The 13,805-nt window shown below is 39.3% G+C and overlaps 1 protein-coding gene across 2 annotated transcripts in view; it reads left to right on the forward strand.

Moving 5' to 3' along the window:
- The window catches only part of EFHB (EF-hand domain family member B), a 52,096-nt gene extending 44,998 nt beyond the window's left edge, over window positions 1–7,098 (forward strand). For both annotated transcript variants that reach the window (XM_026006435.2, XM_072726747.1), the window contains 3 exons: window positions 2,260–2,472; window positions 3,777–3,958; window positions 6,764–7,098. In XM_026006435.2, coding sequence (XP_025862220.2) covers window positions 2,260–2,472; window positions 3,777–3,958; window positions 6,764–6,937 — 569 coding nt within the window. In that variant the 3' untranslated portion in view covers window positions 6,938–7,098. The remainder of the gene's footprint in view (window positions 1–2,259; window positions 2,473–3,776; window positions 3,959–6,763) is intronic.
- Window positions 7,099–13,805: the final 6,707 nt, after the last annotated feature.

Genomic DNA, 13,805 nt, shown 5'->3' on the forward strand with positions numbered 1-13,805 from the left:
AGAAAAACAATTTTTACCTTTATTCAAATGCTTTCATGTTTCCACATTGACTTCTTGCATCACTAATATGCATAATTATGTATATGTAAAATCACAGTGAATGTATCATTTTTATTTGGCTTTTTAAAATTTAGCTTTCAAACTTCTATGGAATTAAGAAATAGCTTTATGGCAAACTTTTTTATAAATTTCATTTTCAGTTCTCTCATGTTGATGTATGATGAGTTACTAAGCCATTTCCTCACTCTTTGAAATTTAGGTTATTTCCAGATATTTTAAAAGTAATATCGGTAATGCTACAGTGATCATCATCTCTCAAAAATCTTTTTTTTCTAATTATATTTCATTTCCTATGAATGTTATTATTGTCACAGAAGTAACTATATTTTCATTTTGTTTTTCTAAATGATTGTACTAATTTGCAATTTTATCAGCCAAATCTGTGAGGTTATACTCTAACTTTGCTACCATTGAGTATTATTTCAAACATTCTTGTAATTTAGTTGTTACCACGATACTTTGTTCACTTTAATGTTCAAATTTTGATTATTAGAGAGGATTTACTTTTTAAAAAGGTTGTTTACACTTCTATCTCCTCTGGAATATTCTTCCTCCAAAAAGTTAAATTATTACTGTTTTTACTTTTATTCTGTCATGCCTTTCTGCAAGGCCAAACCAGATTTGGGGCCTTATTGATGATGTGAGCCCTTAATGAGTTTCTGAGATGGCCTTTCTATTCTAGCTGCTAGGAAAGCAGGAGGCTCTTCTTTACCTAAAGAAGATTTTTTAGAAAACAATTCTACCGTAGTCCTTTCAGAAAATACAAAGAGCTGATAGTTTTTTTCTTCTTGGCACAACTCATGAAGTAGTGGGGGAAAGCAGAAGCCTGTTTTTAAACCGGATAGTTTTTCAAATTGTTCCTGGTTTTGAGGTTCTGATTTCATCAGCCACCTTCAATGAAGTCCTTGAGGTTTTCCATCTTCTGAGATACCGGCCAGTGTGGTTCAGTCAGAAAGGGCTCAGGAATGTTTTGCCAGGAATTTTCTTATATCCAATTCTACTTACTGTTGACTTCTAGAGGAAAGGGTGAAGTATTCTAAGGCAGTGGCTTTAAAACAGTTCTTGGAGAAACTGTTTCTCATACTTGTCTGTATTTCTGCTTTTTTGAGGGGCACAGCGAGGGGATTAGAGGTTTTGGAACACAAGGCCTGAATGTGTTCAGGACGGTGATTGGCAGGAGCTGAATAGGGGCTGCCGGCTTTAGATAGGCATGTCTTTTCTAGTTTGTTACGGTTCCCACCCCAACCTGATACTGGGGCACCGTCTGCCTTTGCAACCCTTGCTTGGAGCCCTGAGAGTTCTTCCAGAGATTGAAAGGCCACAGCGCCCTCTAGTGCTAGCTCTGTAGCCACCAGCGGTGTGGACAAGGTGACAGGAATTTACTCCTAAATTTCAGAATGACTCAGCAAAGCAAATCTTCAAAAGCATAGTCTTGAAATATGAGTCTTACCTCAGGGCTTTCTTTTATACACCGATATGAAGAGAGTCATTTATATAATCGGTTCCTGCCATGTACCACCATCAGGTATGTGTGGAATTTACAACTCCAAATGTGTTTTCTCCTGTCCCTCTTTGGGGCACAACTTTGGAAATAACTGGTAATCCTGTAGTTTAAGTTAAATGTAAAAATACACTCTAATTTTTATTTTAAGGGAAAAATAGGTTCCATGTTTTCATTGGTTTCTCAGATTTAAAAGCTTTATTCTAAAGTGGATAGAGGGATCCCTGGGTGGCGCAGTGGTTTAGCGCCTGCCTTTGGCCCAGGACGCGATCCTGGAGACCCGGGATCGAATCCCACATTGGGCTCCCGGTGCATGGAGCCTGCTTCTCCCTCTGCCTGTGTCTCTGCCTCTCTCTCTCTCTCTCTCTCTCTCTCTCTCTGTGTGTGTGTGACTATCATAAATAAATAAAAAATAAAAATAAATAAAAAATAAAAATAAAAAAAAAAATAAAGTGGATAGAGTGGCAAAAACAGGCCATGTTCAGATTTCCTGGTACATGACATTGGCTTGTCTTTGCTCTTCCCCAGTGGGGTGCTGGCATCAGTGGAGGGCTTTCACAAGCCCAGTCTCAGTCTCTACCAGCAAGGAGAGAGACTAACCAGGAAAACTGATTTCGTTGCAGAACAGCAAGCACAAAGTAGTGATTCTTTCCTATACTTCCTACCCTTCCCGCTCCCCGCTCCCTCTTTGCTTAAAGGTAGAAAACCAGATTGTACAAACCGTACTGAGGCTTATGTGGAAGAATCTGAACCAACTCTCCTAATAAAACCAGAAGACATAGTCTTAAAAGAACCAGGGAGCTCAGAAAAGACTCTCCGGACGCTTCTGAGGCCAAGTGATAAAGTTTCTAATTACTATAAAACAACTTCTTCTGAGATCAGTGCGGTTGTAGGAGCTATTCCTTCTACTTGTGAGTATGTCACATTATTTGCTGAGTTTTAAAAGGGTCAGCAAAGAAGTGTCCTTTGTCCTTTTATTGTCCCCAGCTTCTGTCTTCATTTAGTTGTTTCTCCAAGCTAGGACTTCCATTCAGTTCTGTATTTGAAGCATCTAAGGGTCTCAATAAATGTAGGCTGAACTGAACTATTGTTAGTGATGACGCAAGTCAAATGATTCCCTCAATATTAATGAAATTGATTTATGATGATTAGAACCTTGAATGTTACACAATGTAACACTGAACGTTACAAAGTGTTAGGAGACGCATAAGCCATGTGATTCTTAGCTACAAACAGATTTGCCTTCAAATATTTGAAGAGCTTTTGCAAAACTATTCTGTATATCTTCATTCTCCATCTGTTAGTTTGCTAGGGCTGCCATAACAAGTGTAACACACTGGATGGCTTAAACAACAGAAATTTATCGTTTTACAGTTCTGGAGGCTGAAAGTCTGAGGCCAAGGTATTGGCAGGGTTGGTTCTTTCTGGGACTGTGAGAGAGGATCTGTTCCAGGCCCCTCTCCTAGATTCTGGTGTGTTGCTGGCAATCCTTGGTTTGCTCTTGCTGCATCACCCTGATTTCTGCCTTCACATTCACATGGCTTCCTCCTATGTGAGAGTCTGTGTCCAAATGGCCTGTTTTATAAGGACTCCAGTCACATTGGATTAGTGGCCCATCTTATTCCAGTGATTTTATCTTAATTTAATTAACTACAAATGTAATAGCTCTCTTAAGGTTTTTTATTTTTAAGTAATCTCTACACCCAACATGGGGCTTTAATTTACAATCCCAAGAGACTATTTTATGTTGGTCAAGATCACTTCCTTAGACTAAGGACATGACTAAGGATGCATGTATTTTTCTTAACTGGATTTTACAGACATGCTGTATATTCTGGTTTAATGAGATCTTGCTGCTCCCTTTAGAATAGTGCTATCCAATAAAATAGAACTGGAGTTATATGTACTCAAAAATTTTTAGTAGACATATTAAGAAAAAAAGTGAAACTAATTTTAATAGTATATATGCTTTATATATAATATATAGATCTCTCAAATATTTTTCAACAATTAATCAATATAAAATGATAAGATATTCCACTTTTTTTGGGTACTAAACCTTTGAAATTTAGCATGTATTTTATACTTATATCACATCTCAGTTTGGACTAGCCTCATTTCAAGTTATGTACTCAGTTGTCATGTGTGGCTAGTGGCTGCTGTATTGTAGAGCTCAGTTTTAGAATGTCTGTTTTCCTTTCTCATCGGGTCCTAGGTTATCCCATCTATGGTGTTCCAACCATTCGGTCTGATATTCCTGCCCCCCGAATTCGTCGCATCAGTGATAGAACTAATTATGGTGAAGAGGGCAATGCCTATTCACTACTACATCCTACTGTCTTTGGCCAGAAAGGAGTGTTTGAAAGAGACTTCTTCAAGACCAGATCAAAAAAAGAGGTACAGCATATTATTCAAAAGACTTGAAAGAAATGTCAACTTCACATAAACACACAAAGATGAAAATGTCTATCAACAACTATTTAGACTGTTTAAAACTTGAGCTTTGATATTATAGAAGTCATCAAGATCCCCAAATAGGATTCTCGAGGATAACGTTCAGTTTGATTGTGATGTTTTGGTACTATTCTTCGAGCAGATGTTCTTTTAAGACAGGAAACATTATATTCACATCATATATCCACTATGACCTATGTATAAAAAGAAAAATATTTCCCTAAGGTACTCAACACTATTCTTAGTTGAGAAAAAGCAAAAGGGACCAATCCCTTCCTTGTGTAAGTATCTCATGGTTTTGTAGCTTCAAAACCAAAGAGTAAGTACGAGAAGGGCCACTCTGCTACCCTTCTTAGGTACTGCTACTATTTTATGGCTTAGATTATCGGTGAGAGCACTTATTTAAAATATTCTGTCCTGTTGCCATACCATTTGTCAGCCCATGTATATTGTTTTTGTTTGTTAGAAAACATGGTCCTCATATTCTAGGTGGTTTTCTTCCTAGGTGGGTTATAAACAGGAGCAACTAGCTAGGTCCAAATAGCCACTAGGATTCTAAAGGCCAAGGATTAATAGCAAGCTTGGTCAGTCTGTCTTGATCTGCACTCTAGAAAGCAGAGTATAATCTAGGGTGCAACTGCTTCTTCAGAACTTTCATATCCAGAACTAGGAATGATATGAGCAGATGTAAATAGACATATGATACCTTTTGGGACATCAGATGAAGGGGTGATGACTTGATAACTAACCAACTACTAATGGTAATGATTATAAATTAATGATGATAAATTAATGATGATAAATTCATTCCAACAATTAATTCCCACTGAAGTAGGGGACAGAGGAAGGGAGAAGAAACTCAGAGGAGATGCCTGCTGGCTGCTCCCAAAGAAGGAATTCAGGGTCCACCCCAGGGGATCAGAGAAGGGACGCCCTCAGATTGTTTCACTTCTCTTAATTACTCTAAAGGCCTTATGAAATAGAAGTGCAGAGTTGCCAAAAGGAACAAAAATTGCCTGCTTGTTGCATGATGGCTAAAGTTCTTTTAACGAGGAAAGTCATCTTTTATTTCACACATCTAGAAAAAAAAAGAGAAGAAAGAACCCAAATGAGTGGTTGGAGAAATAAAGCTAATGTAAGAATGGATGGGTTTCTGGATGACATTAACTAATCAGTGTATTGTGATGGAATGGAGAACTAGGGGAGGGATGCCTCTTGAGGAGTGGGAAAGGAAATGGAGGAGCAGGTCTTGGATGCTCAAGACTGATTTGGGCCACTTTCAGAATTCACTCTGTGGGGACAGCCTTCACCAGCCACTGGTTGGAGGAGAATCACAACTCTGCACTGGGGCACTGAAGTGTTTTTGCTGTACAACCACAGCTGCTGGAAGCTCTGCTCTTCTGAATTTCAAGTGTATTTGATTATACTGTTAATTTCCCATGAGGGTACATCATTTCTAGGGGATCTTTTAATTGTTGTTAAGATTCTGTTTAATAGACGTATTCTGCAACTCTTCTTCTTCTTCTTCTTCTTCTTTTTTTTTTTTTTTTTTTTTGGCTTCCTATTCACTGTCTGACCTTTCTTTCAGTTTCCCTCTTGGCTTTTTTTCTATATGCTTCAAAGTAAATGTTTTTCCTCTTTTAAATTTAGTTTCATTTTCCCCCCAAATCTTTTATTTCCTCTACTCATTCTAACATTTCTTTCCACTGCTAGTTATCTTTCCTTATATTTTCCCTTAATAGTTATCATTGCAGAGCGATTACTAATAACCTAAATTTGCTCAGATTTCAGATATGCTCAGATTTTAGTTTGCTCAGTTGTTCATGCATACTCTCTCTAGCATTTGCACACCTGCAACTATAAAGTTTATAATAGGACAGTTAGAGACATTTTATAAATGACTCTATTTTAAAGAAAAACTAGTTTTTGAAGGCTTGACATGACATATATAAGATTCTAGTGACAAGAAGTGAGATAGAATTCAGGTCCAGTGAAACTTTTTCTTTAACTTTTTTACTCATTTTGCCTGAATCTGGCTACCTCCCTTTAAAATAACCAGATGCACTTAAAGAATTGGAAGTAGGGGCACCTGGGTAGCTCATCTAGTTAAGTGTCTGCCTTCAGCTCAGGTCATGACCCCAGGATCCTTGGATCAAGCCCTGCATCGGGCTCTCTGCCCAGGGGGGAGTCTACTTCTCCCTCTCCTTCTGTGCCCCACTCCCAGCTCTCTCACTATGTCAAATAAATAGATAAAATCTTAAAACAAAAAAGAGTTGGAAGTAATTTTATATATGGGCTAATATAAGTGAATATTCTCATATTCATATTAACAAAATGATTCCTGAATTGAAAGTACTGGGATTTTGGTATCTACTTATTATTAAATGTAATAGGCACACACATACACACGTGTGGGTGCACACTTTTTTGGGATGAATTTCCACAGTCTTAGATGTTATAAAGATATATTTTTTAAAGGTTTTATTTATTTGAGATAGAGAGAGAGCAAGTGAGAGACAGAGACAGAATGAGTGAGAGAAAGGGCAGAGGCAGAGGGAGAGGGAGAAGCAGACTCCTTGCTGAGCAGGGAACCCCATCTGGGGCTCAGTCCCAGGGACCCTGAGATTGTGACCTGAGCCAAAGGCAGATGCTTAACGAACTGAGCCACTGAGGCACCCCAAAGATATTTTTAAAATACAAATTTAAAAACACAAATTTTTGTCTGATTTTCAATATTTTCCCCCCTAGATTGCAGAGATATTATGTAACATTGGTGTTAAGCTTTCTGATGAAGAATTTGAAAATGTATGGAATCTTGCATCAAAAAAACACCACAGAGGAGAAGTTTGTGTTGAAACCATCAGAAATGTTCTGGATGAGCTACAACATGCAGACAGAATCAAGTGTAAAACAAGCATGTGATATTTTGGAGTTCATTCATTTAAACAAAAGAATTACTAAATATGTGTTCATGAAAAATGTTTAGTCCATTCTGGTTTTAGATCTTATGTTAGAATTCAGCAACTGCTGTAGTAGGACTCCTATGCTTACGTGTTGCTAATAAATTTGATTTGGGATTTTAAGGTTTATTTTATTGTTTTCTGTAAAACACCAAAGAACTTGACAAGCACTTAGAGTTAACGTTTTACCTAGGAGATGTTTGTAATGTTTAGTATGCTTAGGAAGTCTATGCCTTTTAGTCGGTTGACTGAAATTCAAGTCTAGTTTGTGATATCAGGTTGACAATATTTTGCCTTCAACCTTTTGTTATTTTCATCGTTAGGTGTCACAATAGCAGAACATAAGCTTAGCGAGGCTTTGGTCTCTGTTAGCATCTGAGGAAAACAAACACATACAGGGAACAGGATTTAGAGAACAAAAGCTAGAGTTCCAATAATGATGTAACAGCCATTAGGTTTAATACCTTCTGGCCATTTATCAACAATAGTTAAACTATGGAAACAGCCCAAGTGTTCATCGACTGATGAATGGATAAAAAAGAAGTGGTGTATATAGATATACAATGGGGTATCACTCAGCCATTTTAGGAAAGAGTAAAATCTTCCCATTTGCAACAATGTGACAGAGCTAGAAAGTAGTATGCTAAGTGAAATAAGTCAGTGAGAGAAAGACAAATACCACAGAATTTTACTCATATGTAGAATTTATTGTATAAAGATATACATATTGTATATAGATATACATATTTTACTCATATGTAGAATTTATTGTATATAGATATACCACAGAATTTTACTCATATGTAGAATTTAAGAAACAAAACAAGCATAGGGAGAAAAAGAGAGGCAAACCAAGAAACACTTAACTTTTGAGAACAAACTGATGGTTACCAGAGGATAAATGGGTAGTGGGGGAATGGGTTAAATAGGGGATGGGGATTAAGAAGTGCACTTGTGGTGGTAAGCACCAGGTGTTGTATGGAAGTGTTGAATCACTGAATTGTACACCTGACATCAAGGAATGCAGTGTATGTTAACCAACTGGAATTTAAACAAAACTTAAAAAAATATATTTCCTATGGCCAAAAAAGCCTATAATCCTTTATTTTTTAAAAGATTTATTTATTTATTCATCAGAGACACACACACAGAGAGAGAGAGAGGCAGAGACATAGGCAGAGGGAGAAGCAAGCTCCTCATAGGGAGCCTGATGCAGGACTGGATCCCCAATCCCAGGATCATGCCCTGAGGCAAAGACAGATGCTCAACCCAGGCACCCCAACACATTATCCTTTAAATACCTGAAGAGGACATAGCTGACCCACCATTACATGTAGCTTTAGAGATTTGTAGCAAATGTGCTGAATCATTCCCTCCCTTATGCCTTGGCCCTCTGATGCCTGGAGGAGGTAGGGATGGTAGGAGGGTGTGATCTCAACAGAGTGTGTTCTTTCTACTGCATCAGAAATACCAGCATGGGGTGAAGCCACTACTTGATGAATTGAATGAGTAATAACATGTATTCTATCAATGTTTTTCTGATAGACCTTGAATTTTGTTGTTCGTTGTCTATTAGTCTGAAAAATTACTGTTTAACTTAGATATTGTGGTTATAATGTAGTCTACCATTACTTTTAAACGAGAGAGACCTGAAGTTTAAGAAATGTCTTACCCAATCTCTAGAAAAAGTAATTTTATAGTTCATTTGTTATATAGCTAATTTATATTTGTTAAAAATTTTAACTTTTTATTTTGAAGTAATTTCAGACTTACAGAAGATTTGCAAAATATAGTTCAAAAACATTATACAGTTGTGGGCTAGAATCTGCTGTTAATGGTTCACTTAAGTCAATCATGAGCATTTCTTCGCACTGCTGCTTCCAGTGTCTCCACGTTGATAGTGTGGAACCAGCTACAGTGGGAGTATTTACACTAAGGAAACAAACAAATGCTATCGATCATGGATTTTTCTCCTATGAAGAGCCAGTTATTAAATACTTACAAACACATCTATCTTTATCTATCTATCCATCCTTCTGTGTCTGTCCTTATTGAGCCTGCATTGCTCAGTTTTAGTAAGAATTCTGCTAAGTCTAGAGGGAATCTTCCCACTCTTGATACCTGATCAAATTCCTTATCCCCCATCTTTGGTGCATAAAACATTGGCTTGCCTTGAACAAAAATTCTTAAGTCAGTTTAGCAAAAATTACTCCCACCCTTGATGTGTTCTCCATAATTTTCTCTGCACTGACCTCCCCCAACCTGTTTCTTGGCTGTAAATCCCCACTTTTCCTTGTTGTATTCAGTATTGAGCCCAGGTGTCTACTGAGGTCTTTCCTGTTGGGATAGTTCCTGAAGAAAACCTGTCTTTTACCTGCTTTAATTACTGTCCAGCTCTATTTTCAACTCTGTTCATCCATCCATCCACCTACCCACCCATCTGCACATGTACACTGTACTTCTAAATACTTCAGTATGTATTTCCTGAGAATAAAGGTATTCTACTACCCAGCTATAGTGTAATTTTCAAAATCAGGAAATTATCATTGCTACGGCATTATTATGTAATATACAGAACTTATTCAAATTTCTCCCAATATTCTTTATAATGCTAATGTTTTTTTATAGTGAAATTTTTTTTTTCTTGGTCTAGCTTGGATCCAATCAATAATCACATGCTGCATTTAGTTGTCATGTCTCTTTAGTTTCTACTAATCTGAAATAATTCTTCTTTCTTTAAGCTTCATGACCCTTGATGTAACCCAAGCCTCTAGGGACTAGAGGTGATGTTGGTGCTACAACACAGCCTATTGTTAATATTCTCTTGTAGAGTGGGCTCCTGCAATCTTGTGCCCAAGGCTGTTTCCATTGCTTCTTGGGTTTGAGTTGCTTACGATTCAGAAACCCACTTTCTGTGAAGATTTATTTTTCCCATGAATTAAATCATCAGAGCCAAAGTGGGGCATGTAGTGGGAGTGATCCTCGAGCCTCATGAATCCAAGTTAAGCTGATTGATAATTTGCTCCCTGCCTTGAATACAAGATAACTTTGGAGTGATGGACCTATCAGTGCCTATCTGGGTAAACCTTATTTAAAAGCTAGAGCCTCATAAAGTGCCTGGGTTGCTCAGTCAGTGAAGTGCCTATTTTTTTTTTTTTTAAAGATTTTACTTATTTGAGAGAGAGAGAGAGAGAGCAAGCACAGGTGGGGTGAGGGGATAGGGGAGAGGGACAAGCAGACTCCCATTGAGCAGGGAGCCCGATGCAGGCTGAAGCTTGATGACCTGAGTTGAAGGCAGATGCTTAACCAACTGAGAGCCACCCAGGCACCCAAGTGTCTGGCTCTTGATGTCAGTTCAGGTCTTGATTTTAGGGTCATGAGTTCAAGCCCTGGGTTGGGCTTTGCATTGTATGTAGAGCCTACTTTAAAAAAATAAAATAAAATAAAATAAAAAGCTAGAGCCTCACTATCAAGCTCTGTGGCATAAAGGCATCTGAATTGACTTACAGATTAAAAGTTTCATTACCTAATGTCCAAAAGGGTTTATGTACATGGAAAGACTCTCTTTTCTAGAACTGAATCCTTGCCTTAGTTGCTTTTTTACTGGGTCTTGGCAATGTTATCAGCTGAGGCCACAGCAACTCACAACTTCACCTAGTGTTGTAACTGAAATGTAGTTAGGTTGCAGCAGGCTGTACCCTGAGACACCTCTGCCTATTATAGGCCTGTTGGCTGGGGTTAACTTGCCAGATTTCTGGCTGAGAACACCTCCATGGCTTGTGTTATCACTAAGATCCTCTTGTAGCTTTATAAAAGTTGTTTTTCCTAATGTCTGAGTAGTTAGAAAATTTCCAGTTAATCTTTTGTGAAGGCCAACATTTCCTCTGCTTACTTTCTACACAGTATTGTCACTAAAGAAGCAGCCCTTATTGACTGATTGATTGATTGATTGCACATGAGGAGGGGCAGAGGGAGAGAGAGAGAGATAATCTTAAGCAGGCTTCATGGTTAGAGTACAATGTGGGACTCCATTTCCCAACCCTGAGATCATAACCTGAGCTGAAATGAGGAGTAGGACACTTAACCAACTAAGCCACTCAGGTACCCCAAGAAGCAGCCTTTAAAGACTTCTGGAAAGATGGCAGAGTAGGAGGATCCTAGGCTCACCTTATCTCAGTCTCACAGAAACACCTAGTAACAATCACATAGTACAACCAACTCAGAAAATGACCCAAAGAGCGGCAGAACAAACTTTCCACAATTAATCATAGAGAGGAGGCCATATTGAACAGGGTAGGAGGGGCAGAGACAGTTGGGAACCAGACTCCCTGGGAGACTAACCACAAATATGAGGGGCACTATAAGCACAGAGAAGGGATAGAAGCCAACCTCTCAGCAGGTACAACAGGCAACCCAGACATGGGAGACCTTCACTGGGAAGACTAATCCCCATAATATTTGGCTTTGAAAACCAGTGGGTCTTGCCTCCAGGTGTTTTAAAAATTAGCAGGCTTGGGGCACCTGGGTGGCTCAGTGGTTGAGCATCTGCCTTTGGCTCAGGGCGTGATCCTGGGATCGGGGATCCAGTCCTGCATCAGGGATCCAGTCCTGCATCAGGCTACCTGTGAGGAGCCTGCTTCTCCCTCTGCCTATGTCTCTGCCTCTCTCTCTGTGTATCTCATGAATAAATAAATAAATAAAATCTTTTAAAAAAAAATCAGGCTTGCCTCTGGGAGAGCCAGAGGGCAGTAAGAAACAGTCCTCATTCTTAAGAGATGGCAAAACAAACACCTCTTCACCCCAATGAGATAAGAATAGAAGCAACAGTTTGAAAAGTACCTGGAGTGTAGGTAAAGAGTGTTTTGTTGTTGTGTTGTTGTTATTGTTTTGAGGAGGACTTATTTTTTTTTTAATTTTTTTTAAATTTTTATTTATTTATGATAGTCACAGAGAGAGAGAGAGAGAGAGAGCCAGAGATACAGGCAGAGGGAGAAGCAGGCTCCATGCACCGGGAGCCTGACGTGGGATTCAATCCTGGGTCTCCAGGATCGCGCCCTGGGCCAAAGGCAGGCGCCAAACCGCTGCGCCACCCAGGAATCCCTTGAGGAGGACTTATATACTAGTCTCAGAATCTGTGCTAAAGGGGCAGGGATCTTTAGGAGACTTCTCCAAGAAGAAAATGGCTAGTGAGTGCTATTTTTCTTTCTAGTCCCCAGCCTTTATAGCTGGATACCTGTGAGAACGAACTCAAACTCTATCTACCTTGGTAACACTGTGCACCCCTGTGTTCTCCTGTGGATCTACCCCCATCCAACCTGCCCTACTCCTCAGGAGTCCCCCCGGAGTGTCTCCTGCCATATCTCATTCTGTAAGCAGCCCCAGCACATCACTACTGCAAAGTGACTCCTGCCCTGGCGAAAGGGGAAGATAACCATACACACCAGTTCAACTCTAACCACAGCAGTGCAGAGAGAACCTTACAACTAGAAGTGCAGAGAGAGTGCTCTGCTGATCAGTATGTCTGCAGCCCTGGTAGATGGTCTAGGGGCAGGCATATCATCTAACTGCAAGCCTCAGGCATCTATGAAAACATCTCAGGGGGTAGCACAGGGACACTGTGCTCCAGTTTGGGTTCATTGCTGCCCAGGCAGATGGACTGGGAGCAGGCATATAGTCTGACTGCTGACACTGCCCACCAACAAAGGCTTCTCAGAGGACAGGCAGGAATAGCATGCTGCAGGTTGGTGCTACTGCAGCCCAAGATGGACTTGGGCCAGGCATCTGGTTTATCTGTATGCCCTGTCCACCAATGAAAGCTGCTCTGGGAACAACCAAATGAGTGTCCTGCAGTTCTTTGTGACCATGGCCCCAGCAAACAGGCTGAAGGAATACATCTGGGTTTGACTGATGACACCATCCAACTATAAGCCCATGGCAGCCCCACATTGGCCCCTTAACAGTACAGGGACTGAATCTCGCCCCCAACAGTCAAAGCGGGTTATTGAAGCTGGATGGACTGAAGGCAAATGTGGCTCAACCAAATGGTAGGACACATACAAACCATATAGGACACACTCCTGAAGCACCTGGTTCTGGTGAACAGGAACATTGCTGTGTTACAGAGCACCATAGGACATCTTCCTCATAAAGCCACTATTTTCAAGATCAGAGGACATAACTGACTTTACTAATATATAAAAACACAGAAAATTAGACAAAATGAGACACAGGAAAATGTCCCAAATGAAAGAACAGAAGAAAGCCATAATAAAAGAACTCAGTGAGATGGAGATAAACAATATACCCCATAAAGGATTTAAAGCAATGGTCATAGAGATACTGAACTTGAGAAAAGAGTGGAGGATCTTAGACCTTCGACAAAGAGAAAATATAAAAAAGAACCAATCAGAGATGAAGAACTTGACAACTGAAATTAAAAATACCCTAGAGGGAATCAACAGCAGATTAGAGAAGGTAGAGAATGGGCCAGCAAGCTGGAAGACAGGATAATGGAAATCAATCAAACTGAATAGCAAAAAGAAAAAGTAATAACAAAAAAATGAGAATAGGTCAAGAGAACTCAGCAACACCATCAAATGTAATAACATTCACATTATAAGGATATCAGAAGAGAAAAGAGAGAATAAGGGGCAGAAAATTTATTTAAAGAAACAACAGGTGTTGGCGAGAATGTGGAGAAAGGGATTCCTTTTAGACTGTTGGTGGGAATGCAAACTGGTGCAGCCACTCTGGCAAAGTAAGAAGGTTCCTCAAAAAGTTAAAAATATAACTACCCTACAATTCAGCTATTGTACTACTAGTTATTTATC

The sequence above is a fragment of the Vulpes vulpes genome, chromosome 11 (genome assembly GCF_048418805.1).
Source record: "Vulpes vulpes isolate BD-2025 chromosome 11, VulVul3, whole genome shotgun sequence".
Classification (NCBI taxonomy): domain Eukaryota; kingdom Metazoa; phylum Chordata; class Mammalia; order Carnivora; family Canidae; genus Vulpes; species Vulpes vulpes.